Source organism: Petromyzon marinus, chromosome 36, assembly GCF_048934315.1.
Source record: "Petromyzon marinus isolate PM22_M1 ecotype Great Lakes invasive population chromosome 36, UKy_Petmar_22M1.pri1.0, whole genome shotgun sequence".
In the NCBI taxonomy this organism is placed as follows: Eukaryota; Metazoa; Chordata; class Hyperoartia; order Petromyzontiformes; family Petromyzontidae; genus Petromyzon; species Petromyzon marinus.
This window is the reverse complement of record NC_133702.1, coordinates 382,158-397,679: the sequence shown is the minus strand read 5'-3', so window position 1 is coordinate 397,679 and position 15,522 is coordinate 382,158. Positions and strand designations below refer to the sequence as shown.

General features: G+C 52.4%; 1 protein-coding gene across 2 annotated transcripts; it reads right to left on the bottom strand.

The window, feature by feature from the left end:
- Positions 1-690: 690 nt before the first annotated feature.
- Positions 691-15,517, bottom strand: BAP1 (BRCA1 associated deubiquitinase 1). Of its 2 annotated transcripts, none has more exons than XM_076071986.1 (16): positions 15,228-15,517; positions 14,664-14,693; positions 13,911-13,965; positions 13,100-13,232; positions 11,023-11,142; positions 10,468-10,529; positions 9,241-9,383; positions 8,139-8,217; positions 7,317-7,440; positions 6,324-6,639; positions 5,963-6,174; positions 5,534-5,631; positions 4,641-5,256; positions 4,262-4,354; positions 3,052-3,124; positions 691-2,421 (listed from the first exon to the last, which is right to left on the bottom strand). In XM_076071986.1, the coding sequence occupies exons 1-16, from the start codon at positions 15,370-15,372 to the stop codon at positions 2,291-2,293; spliced, it is 2,430 nt and encodes an 809-aa protein (XP_075928101.1). In that variant the 5' UTR covers positions 15,373-15,517; the 3' UTR covers positions 691-2,290. The 2 variants fall into 2 exon arrangements, with proteins under 2 accessions (XP_075928101.1, XP_075928100.1); XM_076071985.1 differs by having other exon boundaries at positions 5,534-5,634; positions 15,228-15,516.
- Positions 15,518-15,522: the final 5 nt, after the last annotated feature.

Below are 15,522 nucleotides of genomic sequence, written 5' to 3'. Positions count from 1 at the left end.
TGGCATTTATTATCCATGATGGATTTCAAGCACACGTGTCTCAACGATCACTTCCTGGAGGTCTGGGGAGAACAGCATCCATGCTTCCTGCGTGCACACCTTCGAAAAAAGTACAGTCAATGGCGTGTGTACAAGCGTTTTGTACTATTGCTAAAACCAAATCACCCTTGTCTTCAGATTGATTCGTTGTGAACCGAATGCGTGACATTTTTTCACTTTTGATTTAAAGCTTTCGTGACTGCAGTAATTCATATTCTTAGTTTTTTCGGTAAAGTCACGTTGAAGAGAAACAACAAAATAACAAAATATATATAAAACAATAAAAAATTCTCACCTGATGATGACCGTTTGAGTTATGGTCGAAACGTCGTGAGAATTTTTTATTGTTTTATATATATTTTGTTATTTTGTTGTTTCTCTTCAACGTGACTTTACCGAAAAAACTAAGAATATATTTTTTCACTTGTTTTGAATGCAGGTGGAGAGAGTTTATGATTTAAAATTTCCATAGGAAGCTTTGCTGCTCTCACGTCGTCAGCTAAGGTTTATGCAGTGGCTTCGTAGCTGCACAGGAAATAAAACTACCAAAATGAGTGTTCACCGGTGTCTGGAATCACTTGCGCCCATTTGAAAACCTCCCTGTGCGTACGATAGATACCATCACAAAATAACTCAGGCACCACAGGCGGATCATATCAGACGTTCTTTATTTACAGGTTGTGACCGCACTGCACACCATCCTCACGCTGGCCATGGAGGCAGAGGGCCGATTTGCAGTTCTACAAACGAGTATTGAACAGGAGCTTGAAGTTTGAAGGCTTTAAACAGTTATGGAATAAAAGTCATGAAATGTGATCTCAAAATCGGTGTTATTTACACCCCAATCCACTGTAGGGCTGCCATGTGAAAAACTCGTGTGATGGCAACCGTGTGACTAGTAACTTGTGCTCATGGAGACCATGTGACCAGCGACTCATGAAGTAGACCATGTAACTAGTGACTCACATGAAGGGGACCAAGCAACTAGTGACTTGTATGAAGGGGACACTCGTGACTAGTACTAATGGAGATCATGTGACTCGTGTGACTATTCTGAAGGAGACGATGTGATCAGAGAACTCGTTGGGGAGAATGGCAGAAGGGCAGCACGGGAAGGAGGAGTGTGAAAGTGGGGATGAGCGAGTGGTGTGTCCGTGCGAGGTACGAGCAGCACGCGCGAGTGACCTGCAGCTGCCCGCATCACAAGTGGGGAGGTGAAATTAAACAGTGCAACTTTCCAACAGTTACTTTGAATGTAGATTAATGTTGCTCCGATTACAGCGTGGTCTGCATCACTGGAGATATAAAAGTTGTTTTCACATTTGCAATGATGTTATAAACCCAGTCCACCAGGATTGTCATATAAAGAGTTATGAATGGTTTGAATGTGGTCGCATTGGTTTGACAAGCGTAAACTTTGAACTTTAAGAATGGCCAATTCTCAAAGAGAGGTTCGCGGATTTAATAATTTAGCGCCAAAGTTAAGTATGGGCGAATTAATTACGCATTTGTTTAATTTACATGTCTGTGTTTCGATTAATTCATTTGTTTGTTCTCATTGGATGGGCAGGTGGCATCTCCTCACCTTCATCCCATCTGTAAAGGCAAGAAATGCAGGAGGTGCTGTAGAGTGTTATGCCTATCCTAGTGCGTACATATGAATGGTTTACAAGATGCATATTACCTGTTGTAACATAACGTATCAGCATAATAACATCAACATTAACAAATTAAAGCTGAACAATGTAATGTATTATACAAAACAAAAATAAAGCGTAAGCAGCCTTGCTTAACACCAAATTGGTGCGACGTCTGCAATCAACAAAAATGCGGAGATGCTCAATAAACTTAATCTTCGCTTGCCGGACGCAGACACTTCACACTTTTAAAAACATCCCTCCCTCCCACCGCAACCGCTGACAGCTCCTGCAGCGTGGGGGCCGAGGACTGCAGGAGCTGAGCGTGGCGGCTCACGGCAGGGCGTAAGAGCAGGGCCGAACCGCAGGACCTAACTGGAGGGTGCGCGGCTGCACGCGGATCAGCAGCGCCACAAACGGCACTTGCTGACGGTGTGAGAGGGCGAGCGGTGGGGCCGGTGGGCGGGCGAGCGTGCTATGGGTGTAAGACCAGAGTGGTCGCGTGCGTGTAAATAGGGGGCGGGGGTGTGTAGAGCCGCCCCGCGTCGGGGCGTTCTTGGTTGTGCGTTTCGCGGCTGCGGTGCGGGGGGTGGGGGGCGACCTCGGGCCTCTCGCTACTTGCGAGTGCGGTTGGGGCGAGAGCGGCGCCGGCGGTCGGGCTTCCTCTGCTTGTGGAGCCGCCCGATGCTCACGCCCTGACGGCGCCGCACCGAGATGTTCTGCTCAACCAGGCTGGACAGCTTGCCTGAGTGTGCGTGTGTGCGCACAAAGACAAAGACCCCCCCGTATAACCTGTAACAGTCTGTTGGGGGCACGTGCTGTTAGCGAGCACCTATGAAGGCCGGCACAGCGCACGACTGAATGGATGGCCAGCACCACTCCAGATGGTCTTTATCTCCCCTGTGGCGATGTTTACACACTGCACCAGATACTCATTTGAGGCCGAGTCGACCTAGGGGAAGCCTGGGACCGGTTCAGATAATCCTCACTGGTGTTGGCCGTGAGTGGGAATCGAACTCGGGTCGCTGGTTTTGTAGCGCAGCGTAGCGCTAACCGCTACACTACCGCTCCCCCCCCCACACGAACGCACACAGGCACACGCACGCCAAACAACCCTGTCAAACCCTCTAGCCTGGTGTGCAATTACTCTGTAGAGCATGTGTGCATTCGTGATGAAAGGAGGCAAGTGTCTGAACATTCTACTTTGGAAATCCTGTGAAACAAATCTCTTTACACACGAGACAAACAATACATTTCTATTCCTCACCCTAATTCACACGACGTGACATTTGTCACGCACGCAAGAGACGCGCGTACGGACGGCAGCGTTGCTCTCATCAGCGAGCATTTCAACTGGAGAGGAAATGGTGCTCACCTTGCTGGGCGAGCATAGAGATGAAGGTGCAGATGAATTCGTCGTAATTGTGCGTCCTCCGCTGGTCGTCAATCTGCCGAACATGACACCGCGCGAGGAACTCAACATGACCGGTGCTGCCGTGGTGGACGGGGTGTGGGTGCCACCATCGCTCGGCACGAGTAGATTGCAGGTTAAAGGAAAACAAAACTGCAGAGATGGAGCAATGAAATCAGCTCTTGTACAGCAGCAGTAGTTGCGTTGTGAGGCCATGAGGGATGCAGGCTGGTGGTGGTGGTGATGAGGGCTAAGCTGCACATCAAGGGGTGTCTGACAGCAGCTTCAGGAATGAAAAGATACATTTCTATAATCTACAATTCCTGCTTTCGCAAGCACTGCTATCGCGCCCTCGAGCGACGGCAGTGAGATACACCTGTAAAGGGCGGGCGTGACATCACACGAGTGTGACAGCTCGGGGTGAGCGTCGGAGAGGATGTTGTGGACACCACTGCCACACGCGTTGTCACCGAGCTGCACAGCGAGGCATGGCCTCAGCAATGAGCCACAGTCCCACTGGTGTGGTTCTCCCCTCCGCTCACACGGTGAGAATCCTCTCAGGTAGTGACGCGGCCCAGCGGTAGCGTGCTCGCCACTTGGTGCAAAAGTCACGGTTCGAATCCAACGGCTGCCCCGATTATCATTGCGAGTGTCATAACCGTGACAAAACAAGCAGTCTGGTACACAGTGGACATTAAAAATCCCCTGACGTCATTCTCAAGAGTAAGCCATTGTGTGCCGGGCGTCGGGGTCCAATTTTGCCAAATATCACAATTTACTCAATGAGAATATAAATAGCGATCATCGCTCCCTACTGGCAGACTAATGCCCCAGGTCACTCTATCCTGGTCTCTGGAGGTCTCACCTGGTTACACAAAATGAACTTGAACTCAGAGCGTATTACCGCGTCTACATCAACACATTGTACGTGGCTCGGAGCAGCCCAACCCATGGGAAAGGACACTTTGTCACCGGGAGTTGGGCTTTGAAAGGGACAATGAGAGTTTTAGAAGAAAATACATTTCAAATGCTGGACTGCCTGTGATTGGTGCGTGAGCGAGTCAGACACTGGGGTGCCGTGCGAGGCAGTGAAGCTGGGCAGTGAAGGCCCCTGAGGAGGAGCCGGCGAGGCTGCTATCTGCGCGGGTCAGCGAGCGGCAGCACCCAGCCTCACCTTGTACTTCTTCCTCTTCTCCACCTCCTCCTTCAGACAGACCTCGTAGTTGGAAATGTCAGCCTCCACACCCTTGAGTAGCGTCAGGAGCTCCTGTAGGGCCACGGGACAAAAGGAATGAAGCCCACGCTCACGTGCGCAAGCGTCGTGAGCAAGCGTGACCGCGTGTGGGAATGCACGCAGTCCGTTCGTAAGTGCGTGCCTGTGTGAATCCACGCGTGTGAATGCGCGTGCGATGTGATCGAGCATGAGCACGTGTGCGAGCATCGTGTGAGTTCGCGTGTGAGTAAATGTGCGAGTCCACGTGTCGGCTAGTCCGTGCGTGTGCGAGTCCGAGTGTGACAAGAGCAGCGCGGCTTGGAGCCGGAGCCGTGCTCACCTGTGGCGAGTATTTCCCGGGCTGGACCGGGCGCCGTGCGGGGAGGCCGGGGCCCCTATCCTGCCCCGGGGAGCGCGCGGCCACTCGGCCGCCCGACGGTGCCGCCACCGCCGCTTCCGGGGGCTCCGTCCGGTCGAGCGCCGGCGCGGCAGGGGGAGCGCCGGGCCCGTCAGTGGGCGACGGGAGCCGGCGGGCGGACGTGACGCGCAGCCGCCCGTCGGGCTCGAGCGCTAGCAGCTCGTGACCGACGCGGTGTCCCATGTCGTGCAGGGCGCGGTCGTGCTTGGCCGCGTCGAGGCGTGCGAACACCTCCTCGCTGAGCAGCGCGCGTGGCAGCGCGGGCGCCAGCGACACGGGGCTGCCGGGTCGCGTGGCACTGCGGGAGCGCACGGGCGAGCGCAGCGGCGAGTTGAAGGCGCTGCCGATCTCCGACGCCGTGTCCGTGCTCTCGTCGCTGGGCGCCGGGGAGCCGGGAGCCTCCGCGGCACCGCTGTGAGCCTGGGCCGGCGAGCCGAGCGCGGGGCCGGTGTCCGTGTCCCCGCTCTCGCCTGCGGCCCCTCGGTAGAGCAGGGGCGCGGGAGGATCTTTGAGTGGTGGCGACGGGGCCCGGCGGAACCTGCGCAGGGGCAGAGGGGGCAAGGGGACATTGCCAGAGCAAAACAAACCACATGCTCACTGGTGGCGGCACAAGTGTGTGGAGGAACGACTGTGGAGCCAAGTGTTTAGATTATTTTGTGTTTGTGAATTTATCGCAACGCTGAGTTGGTGTTGTGTTTCGTGCTGAGCGGTGTGAGTAGTGTAAGTGGATGACGGTGTATGTACATGGAGACACTGAGTGTCGTAGTGACTAGTGTGGAGTACGTGTAGATATTGTGCGAGTGTGCCAAGGTCACCGTCCACGGCGGAGGTGCGGCCTGTCCTCGAGTCCGTCCTCCTCCAGGCGCCCGCCCGCACGTGGAACGGCCACGCGGGTGCGTCCCAGATCCCCAACCTCCTGGCAACACGAGCACCCACCACCAGTCTACCAGCCACTTACTCACCTACTAATTTACTAAACTTCCAACTCACTGACATATTCACCCACTTATTCACTAAACTATCAACTTACAAGCACACCAACTCCACCTGCCCATCCACCCACTCACTTACCTACCCACTTCCTTACTAGTTCGCTCACTAATCTACCAACTCACTAATCCACTTACCAACAAAGCTACTCAATAATCTACAAAATCACTGATTCACTCACTCAGCTACTTACTCACCCACCCACCCACATCCCCGCTCGCAGCCGTTTTCCCGGCTCCCATCCCCAGCAGCACCTGCAGAGGGGACTTTGCGTAGTTGTGATTGTCCAGGAATGCAGGGAGGCGCGGGGCGGGGATGGAGGCGCTGGGGGAAGGGCCGGCCGCCTGCGCCGGAGGGGTGGCTCCGCCACCACCGCCGTCAGCTGGGCTGCCGGGGGGCGGTGCCATGGGGGGCACGGGGCCGCCAGCGTCCAGGGGGCTCCCCTCCCGAGCCCGGCTCCTCACGTCTGAAACGACGGGCGAGGAGGAGCTGGCGGCTCAGGCAGAACCATCGTACGTGGACAGAGCTTCCCCAGCGCTCGCGGCAACTACACGAGGGGCAACGAGCAATTATGCACACGCGGAGAGCGAACAATTATTTGCGGCCGGGTCCCACCGTGCGCGCAGTTCCTCGGGTCATGGGTCCTGGCGCCATCCGCCGTCGCCCTGGCGCCGCTCTCGCCCGCCGGCCGTGCGTCGTCCCTCACCCCGGCCTCTGCCTTACAGGGACCCGGCCGCGACGGCTCCCCGTTCACGCCGCCTCCTGGCACCGCTGGCGCCGCCGGTGCCGCCCTGGCCTCTTGCACGCTGCCCTCGGGGGGCAGCCCGGCCTTGCTGTCGTGCGAGCTGCCCTCCGAGTGCAGGGTGGCCTTGACCGTGGCGTCCAGCGGGTTCTGTGCCCGGATGAGTTCAGGTTGCGTAACCAGCACCAGCTGCCCAGAAAGGGAGTACACGTAGTCGTGTTACATATACAACGAACTCACAGACATGCACATACACGGTGCACACTCAGAGACGCAGTCCACATAGCAGTGGACTGGAGAGCTTGGGATGGCTTTCTGCTCGTCATATCTCACGCTGATCTCTTCCTGCGCGCCACTAAGCGGCGCTATCGCATGGTAACATTCCCCTCTGCTGTAGTGGAAAATGGGATAAAAAAAGCATGATTTTGTAATAACTACATGCGCAAGCCATTTTTCTTTCCACATGTCACTGCTATAGATCAAGAGCTTCTGATTATTTAAACGTTATGTCACAGATAATATGTGGTTACAGAAGATAGATATGCAGATAATAAATGCAATGCCCTCGTTCAAATATTTGTGTATCTTCCTGGGGGAGAAACTAAAAGAGAACTAATTAACATTGGAAGAAGAATCCTCGTGAAAGGAAGGCTTCAGGTGCAGTGGTGGTGATGCTGTGGGGGCGAGGCTTGCTAGTGATGGTGAGGCTGTGGCAGTGGTGAGGAGGCTGTGATGGCGAGATTGTGGTGGTGGTGAGAATGGGATAGTGAGGCTGTGGTGGTGATTAGAGGAGGCTGTGATGGTGAGGCTGTGGTGGTGAAGAGGCTGTGATGGTGAGGCTGCCGTGTGAGTCGAGCGAGCAGCACCTGCTGCAGGGCCTCCAGCACGGTGTTGCGGTTCGCCTTGAGCATGGTGAGCTTCTGCTCATAGATCTGCCTCCGGTCCGGCACCACTGCCATCAGGTTGAAGCGGATGTCATGGTAAGGCTCCCTGAGGGCAACACGACACAACAATCATGGAGATAACTGTGTGGCCTTTGGGTTAGTGCAGTGAGCGAGCATCTATTACAACTGCGTTGGGGCATGAGCAGGTGGTGAGTCAAGAAACAATGCCCGGCTGCATTCGTCTCGCCGGTGTTAATATTTAATCACCGCATGGGCTGACCTCACCTAGCAGAGGCCCGGGATATGTTTTGATACGAATTGGCACAGGGCCTGGATATTGAACTCGGGTTAGTGGCTTTGTAACGTAGTGCGCAAAGCACCACGCGACCACTCACGCAAGACCACGTAACTAAGTAGATGCATGACACAGCCAGTATACAGCACTGCATAAAGAGATCACAGACTCTGTGGTTGCAATGACAGACCTCGCAGTGTTTAACAAGAGTTTGTGCTCGCGTTTTTTAAACACGGCGTGGTTATCATCGGAGGTAGCAGCGTCGCCACGGTGGCCACTGTCAGCGTGGTGATTTTTTTTTAAGTGTCATGTTCATGGCCCCGGTCCATTGTCCTGCTAAATAAGGGCAGTTGGGCGTGGTGCTATCCACCCTCAACATCACGGGTACATCCCGGCTGCAGCTCAGAGAGGTCCTGCCTGATCACTGCATAGCCCCCGTGGCTCGTGGCGACGAGGGCTACGTAGGCGCTGTGTCGGGACCAGGGGGGCGGTCTCCTCGCTGCACTCACCCCCCCGTGGCCAGGCCGATGCGCTCCATGATGACTCTCCTGGCCTTATCCGTCCACTCCTCCTCCTCGCCCCACGGCCCTGCGCGGCACCGTCGCCCCACGCACAGCACCGGCAGACGCAGACCGGAAACGGGTACACATGTAAACACAGGCACCCGCACACGCGTACACGCGTACACGCGCACACACAGGCACGCGCGAGTAGGCACACACTGACACGAATACAGGCAAGCATAGATGTACACATACGAGTACATCTACAGCCCACAACTGCCAGTACACACGTGTTCACTCGTAATTCCCGGTTGAACATGGGCTGTAACACTGCAGGAATAATGCTATAGAGGGAAAGCGGATACTTGATGCACAAATAAAACATTTAAAACTGTCCGGTATCCCATTGTGATCACTCAAAGCAGACAATGGAACATATGACAACTCAATGCCTGATTCACAAACACGAAGCAGGCATCATCACAGCGATGAAGCACTCTGCTACTCTTAACACAATCATCTGGCTCAATAACCTCAGTGTAAAATTACAGCTGTTGCTCTAAAGCAGCATCAGCCATACGAATTACAAGTGGGACAGCAACTCCAGCACAAATTGACGTGGGTTGGAAGAAGCTGTACAGTGCAACGCCTGAAGCTCATTATTTCTTTATTTTTCACGAACAAATAAAGGATCACCCAAACGCGAATGTGGCGCACAGCGACAAACAGTTGCACACATCGTGAGGTCATATCCACTGTGAGCCTACAGGTATATTTGTTAAGCTATGGGTCCACGTGTTGGACTATGGGTCCACGTGTTGGTCTATGGGTCCACGTGTTGGTCTATGGGTCGCTGTGTGAACTCGGGTCCACTGCGTGCGCTCTCCGAGGGCACGAGTGGGATTCCCCTGTTCCTGCTGCAAATCAGCATCTGGATATACAACCGATACATCGATCTGTAGCTGCTGCTCAATTCATATCCGTACGAAGGAAGATGACCACAAAACAGCGGCCGTGTTTATGGCGGAGAGCGCTGCTAAGCGTCCGCGCTTGGCATGAACGGAGTGGCACGGAAGTGCCGAGGGAGGGCCGTGGGAGCATGCCTCACCGTGGTCGATGGGGTAGGCCTTGAGGCCATCGAGCTCAAAGAGCCGCCCGTTGATGGGGACGTAGCTGACGAAGTGAAAGGCCTCCATGGTGCGCACGGCGCTCAGCCCGTTCTGCTTCTCGGGCAAATGGCGCGGCTCTGGCCTGAATCGCAGCACGGCGCAGCGCAGTACGCAGCGCAAAACAGGCACGCGAGATCTTGAATACAGGATTGCTAAGCACAATGCAGCACAGAACAAATGCAGCACACAACAAATGCAGCACAGCAAAATGCAGATTGCAGCACCAAACACCGCATGGATCACCACATGCGAACGAGCACAAGTTAAAACACGCACAATACAACACATAGGCACACACTCCAGTTAGTACAGAAGCAAAGAGTATTACACACACAGCACGTCATCGTATATACGGCCAGCAGAGGCAAGGACCACACATAAACATGCAGAATATTTGTTTTATTTTATACCTACGTGACTTTACCGAAAGAACCAAAGAGTATGCAGAATAACTCAAATGCATGTAGTCAAGAGAGAAGGCACACTCAACACCCTCCACACATCCAACATAATACTCACCCAACACTTATCACACAATGCTCCGAACACAAACAACGCAACACTCACACAGACCAGCATGCGGCACCGTCATTCTCGCAGTGCGGAGTTCTAAACCAAAGGTTTATTGGCACTTACTTCAGTTCCAAACTGTTCCCAAAGTGATCAGGAAGGGCATGCCCGTATAAACACATGAGTGAGGCATAAGGCAGCAGTAGGTAATGGTGGCTAGCTATAATGTACTGATGATTCCAAAGAAGGATGGCCCCTATAGATTTGTCTCATCCGCTGATGCTTGTAATTTTGCCTTTATTTATTTGGTGGTCTAAGGCTGTGTACATTAAACACCCGGTGTGGTGATGTCACTTCACATTAAAAGCATGATGGGAGGACCGATCCTTTGGTCACAATTGTGCCTTTTGATGGCGCTTCGAGTGGGAGATTTGTGAAAACGACTTGACTTGACTACAACTGACCGTACGTGTGTATACCTACCACTCCCATTGGGGAGTTGTGTGCCGCTAGGTGATATGACAGAGCTGTGTGGGACAGCGGTGGCAGTACCCCCTTACGCCCACGCCCCCTCATGGGGCATGCGCCCGCACGGCACTCGCACAGCGCACACACAGCCCGTTCGCTGGGCCCGCCGCCAGCCGGGTTCGGCTCACCTGGCGTGGCTGTTGTGTGCTTTGGCGAGCGCCGGAGCGTTCCCGATGGCGTAGCCCTTGCTCTGCAACGAACCGGGAGCCCCGGTGCCAACGGCGGTTATTCCGGCAACATCAGCTTGTGCCACCATGGCAGTGGTGATGGTGGGAATGGTAGATATGGGAGTGATGGTATTCATGGTTGTGTTAGTAGTAGTATTGATGGAAGTGATTGTTACGATGTTAGTAATGGTGATGGTAGTAATGATGATGGTACTCATGGCGATGATAGTAGTGATAGCTGTGGTCGAAGCAGTGATGGTATTGGTGCTGGTGATGGTAGTCACGGTGATGGTGGTAGTGATGGCTGTAATGGCTGCAGTATCAGAGGTGATGATGGAAGTGATGCTCATGATGGTATTAGTGCCGGGAAAGGTAGCAATGGAGGTGATGATTGTGCCTGTTGTGACAGTGTGCGGTGGTAATGGTAGTGATAGCGGTGATGACTGCGGGGAGGGTGGCAATGCGACTGCCACGACGACACCAATGTCTGTGTTTGTGCTGGTCATGTGGCGTCACCTCGGGGCCGAATCCACGAGTGAAGTCCTTCATGCGGCTCAGGGTAGGGCCCAGCTCCACGTCCTCACAGTTGAGCAGCACGCTTAGCAGTGCGTGCGTCGCACAAGAGTTGGGGATCAGCTGCACCGAGCACACGCGCAAGGCCGCAGCGGCAGGGTCGCGCTCAGATTAGCTTGCGCCGTACGAACTTCGGTGACATCCATGAGATAGAAGTTAATTTATTAATTTACTTGCACTGCGATTTCGGTGGCTGAAAAGTACGCTTTAGGCTGTGGTAGAAGAATCCAAAACTCCAAGCGCGACAACGAGGTAAGAGCACATAAGTGGCAGAAACCCCCCACGCCACCTCGAACAACTCCCTCGTTCATAAACAGTACGCGCAAGAGCTGGAGATATGTGGGGACGGACACAAGTGGAACACACGTATGAGAGACCGCAAACAAATTACTAACAGCAGGACATGGAGACTAACAAAACACTCACCAAAACAGGAACAACTACATATAACTTATTATCACAGCACTCGCGACATCTCTTAAAAACCTGACAAGGACACGCAAAACCACGGAACGGTAATGAACACTGTCCAATACTTATTCTTAGTTCTTTCGGTAAAGTCACATTGAAGGGAAACAACAAAATAATAAAATATATATAAAACAATAAAAATTCTCAGGACGTTTCGACCATAACACAAACGGTCGTCTTCAGGTGTGTCGGTTTGCATAAATTTATTTATTTAGAAAACGGCGTATTTATTTATTTAAAAAACGTTAGCGCCACGCGCAGCGATTTGGCAGTTTATTTAGACGGACTAGTCCATCTATGTTCTGAAAAGAGGAGGGGGGAGACGAATTTTTTTTTTAATGTATGCTGTCTGAAAGCCACTGTAAGCGTGAACAATCAATTAAGACCTGAAATGGTTTATCAAATCTTTCCAATGATTGCTAAGCCAGAATCCATCTTCTCGGTTGAAATTGTCTCTGTGCTTGTATATGTGGATAGCCTCATGAACGAATCTCTCATGGTAGCCAGATGGCTTACAAAGAACCTCTGTCTTGGAAAAGGCACCTCAAGAGGGTCCTTCTTCATGGTTTGAGTGATAGCTTTGCGGATTGTATAGTCGGAGTAACCATTAGCCTTTCAAAACCATCACTTTACCCTACATTGCGGGGATCACAAAAAAGATCTCCAAAATCTTGAATAAACACAAGATCCAGGTCCGTTTCAACACATTACATAAAATCCGTGATCTGGTTCCGTCTGTAAAAGATGTGATTCCGGACATACAATACCCTGGTGTCTACAAACTAAGTTGCCTCTGTGGTAGTAGTTACATTGGAGAAACCAAACGCCATGTCTCGGACCGCATTCGTGAACACAAAGCAGACCTTAAACACGGTAGGACCAACACCTCGGCCGTGGCAGATCATTGTTATAATTCAGTAGGCTCACATAACATTGACTTTTCCAAGACAGAGGTTCTTTGTAAGCCATCTGGCTACCATGAGAGATTCGTTCATGAGGCTATCCACATATACAAGCACAGAGACAATTTCAACCGAGAAGATGGATTCTGGCTTAGCAATCATTGGAAAGATTTGATAAACCATTTCAGGTCTTAATTGATTGTTCACGCTTACAGTGGCTTTCAGACAGCATACATTAAAAAAAAATTCGTCTCCCCCCTCCTCTTTTCAGAACATAGATGGACTAGTCCGTCTAAATAAACTGCCAAATCGCTGCGCGTGGCGCTAACGTTTTTTTTATAAATAAATACACCGTTTACAAAATAAATAAATTTATGCAAACCGACACACCTGAAGACGACCGTTTGTGTTATGGTCGAAACGTCGTGAGAATTTTTATTGTTTTATATATATTTTATTATTTTGTTGTTTCCCTTCAACGTGACTTTACCGAAAGAACTAAGAATATGAATTACTGCAGTCACGAAAGCTTTAAATCAAAATGTCCAATACTTGTTTTGAGTGGTTGACGTTTAGCTTTCGAAAAATGACAACAGATTGGCAGCAAGGCATGCACGAAGGAGCCAGGACGACGTGCGCGCACGCACCTGGTGCGCGAAGAACATATTGTTGACGATGTCGTCGTGGATGACGGACGCCTCATCGAGAAGCGGAGAGACCTTCCTGCGTGAGCGGCGCTCCTCGATCCACTTGAAGAGGAATATGAACCCATACACGGGCCTGAGGCATGCACGCCACACAGGGGGGATGGATTATTGATGGTGTGGGGTCATAGGGCATGGGGTCACGAGGCCACCAGTAAATGGGGTCGCTGGATTCAGCATGCAGGGCAAAGTAGCTCTCAGAAATGGCTCCACACTGGGGCTGGCGTTGCACGGTGTGGAGGCAGGGGGATCGCTCACGGAGGTATAAGTGAAGCCTCACTGTTTGTAATTGTTTTATAAATAAGTTGCAATTCAATGTAGAATCTGGCATCCAATGAGGATGTGGTATTCGGTGAAGCGTTAGTAGAGAGATAACGGTGTCTTCCTGGTCACAATTTCACGCACAATAAGGCAGTGAACGCCAATTATATTTAGATTTAATTGAATCGTTGTGACCTCTGAGGGCTCATTGGTAGACACACACAAAGCTTATTACACAGCTAACTATATCGTCGAAAGGTTATGTTCGATAAAGTAAAGGTAAACACGCGATACAAGAATCGAAAAGGTTCAAAGCACACTGGGTAGGTTTTAGCGGTCGTGTAACATTGCCCGTGTGTTCGGGTTGCACCGCCGTGATGTTCGGCAACTTGGGGAGAAACATCGGACATGGCGCCAAATAACAGTTGCACAACCCTAAAACACATCGGATGTGATAACTCAATCATTATAAGATGTGCAACTCACTGCTCACCCATTGCATTTGCTCTGCAGGTCGTAAATCTCTTCCACTTGTACTCCATTCACCCCTTGGGAAACAAAAGCACGAGTGAATGGCACACCAAGATATTTCAACTCAAATGAAGATCCTCATTCTCACCCACGGATAAGAACTCGAATCAACGTGTCGGTGTTCTAACCCAGCGTGTCTCTATGTCCATCTGCACTGGTGGCCGTGAGTAAGTGATGGAAATTCCACATTCATAGGACATAACCAACCCCTTCACAGGACAACCACTGCTACCTTACTCAAAGTGGTGCTTATTTATGGATCTCAGTCAGCAGCCGACAAGGAATTAGAACTCACATCGCTCCCAATGAGAGATTTTCCTTCATGGCACCAAGGTAAACAGAGTACTGTATAAATATTACGAGACAAAAAGAGTTTAACTTCCTCACAGAACCGGAAAAATGCCAATTCTCAGCCATCAGCTCATTCTTGAGACTATTTGGAAAGTGATGTATAGTTATCTCAGAAAATAGGAGGCACCTTTTTGAAGCGGCTTGTCAGCTTGTTTTATTTTAATGCCTGCACGATGACCACCTGGCTCACGACTCGTCCTGAAGTAGAAGGCCCCTACCGGCTCACACGCCGTGACATCTCCCGCACGATGGTCCCACCGCTCGACTACAACAAGCCGCCTCTCTGTCACTGCTCTCACTGCCACTCTGTGCGGCCCCATACTCACGACACGACAGGTCCTGGGTCATTTCATTGGGCACTCACCAAAGTCCTCCACCAGAAGTGTGAAGAGACCTGCCAAAGTGGAGAGCACGTGGCAAGTCAGAATTAAACACCAGGTTACGATGGGCAACTCCTGGGGGAACCGACAGCAGATGCACAACTTGTGCTCGCTGCTGTGCCAACTTGCTGCGTTGTATCCGCTTGTTGTGAGCGCATATACACAGACATATATACACTGTGCACAACCCAATAAACAGCAACAACCCAACACCATGTCCCTCATAAACAGCCGCCGTGCACCACGAAGTGGCGGTGACGTCACCACGGCGCCTGTGCCAGGCTAAGTGCACTTCGAGGCCCACGTGAAGCGTCAAAGGCTCGCTGACAGGAGGTCGCGGGATATACCCAGCAGATACCACGGGTTGACTGAGGCGGCTGGATGACCGTAAACACAAACCCACCAGCACCACAAACCCTCTCGCCCAGGCGCGACCTCAACCTCCCTCCACCACCGGGGTCCGCCGTGTCCCCCGTGCTCCCGTGCCCCCCTGGTGTCCCCCAGTGTCCCCCCGCGTGCCTCCCGCGAGCCCCCCGGGCCCCCCTCACCCGGGTCGCTCTCGAGCTCCAGCCACCCCTTGTTCATGATCCCGCGCAGCTCTTCCAGCATCATCCGGGCACCCGGGGACCCGGATCGCGACTCCAACTCACGCGGGGCTCGCGGTCTCCGCCGTCGCGCACTCACGGCGGCCATCTTACTGCGGGAGAGGCGCCCGCGCGCTCGTCGCCGAGGTCATCGCCCTGCGACTGCCGCCCGCGGGGAGACCGCGGCGCAAAACTCGCGCGGGTTTATCCGCAGCAACATGGCCGCCGATCGGCGACCACTCGTAACATGACGTGGCCC

What these genes read in the sequence shown, in the direction of transcription:
- BAP1 (XM_076071985.1), bottom strand. Translation starts at nt 15,372, where the DNA reads ATGGCCGCCGTGAGTGCGCGACGGCGGAGACCGCGAGCCCCGCGTGAG. An exon ending in CTCGTGGATTCGGCCCCGAG is followed by an intron (nt 10,530 to 11,022) that starts GTGACGCCACAT and finishes GGTTCGTTGCAG; the next exon opens with AGCAAGGGCTACGCCATCGG. An exon ending in AGAAGAGGAAGAAGTACAAG is followed by an intron (nt 3,125 to 4,261) that starts GTGAGGCTGGGT and finishes CATGTTCGGCAG; the next exon opens with ATTGACGACCAGCGGAGGAC.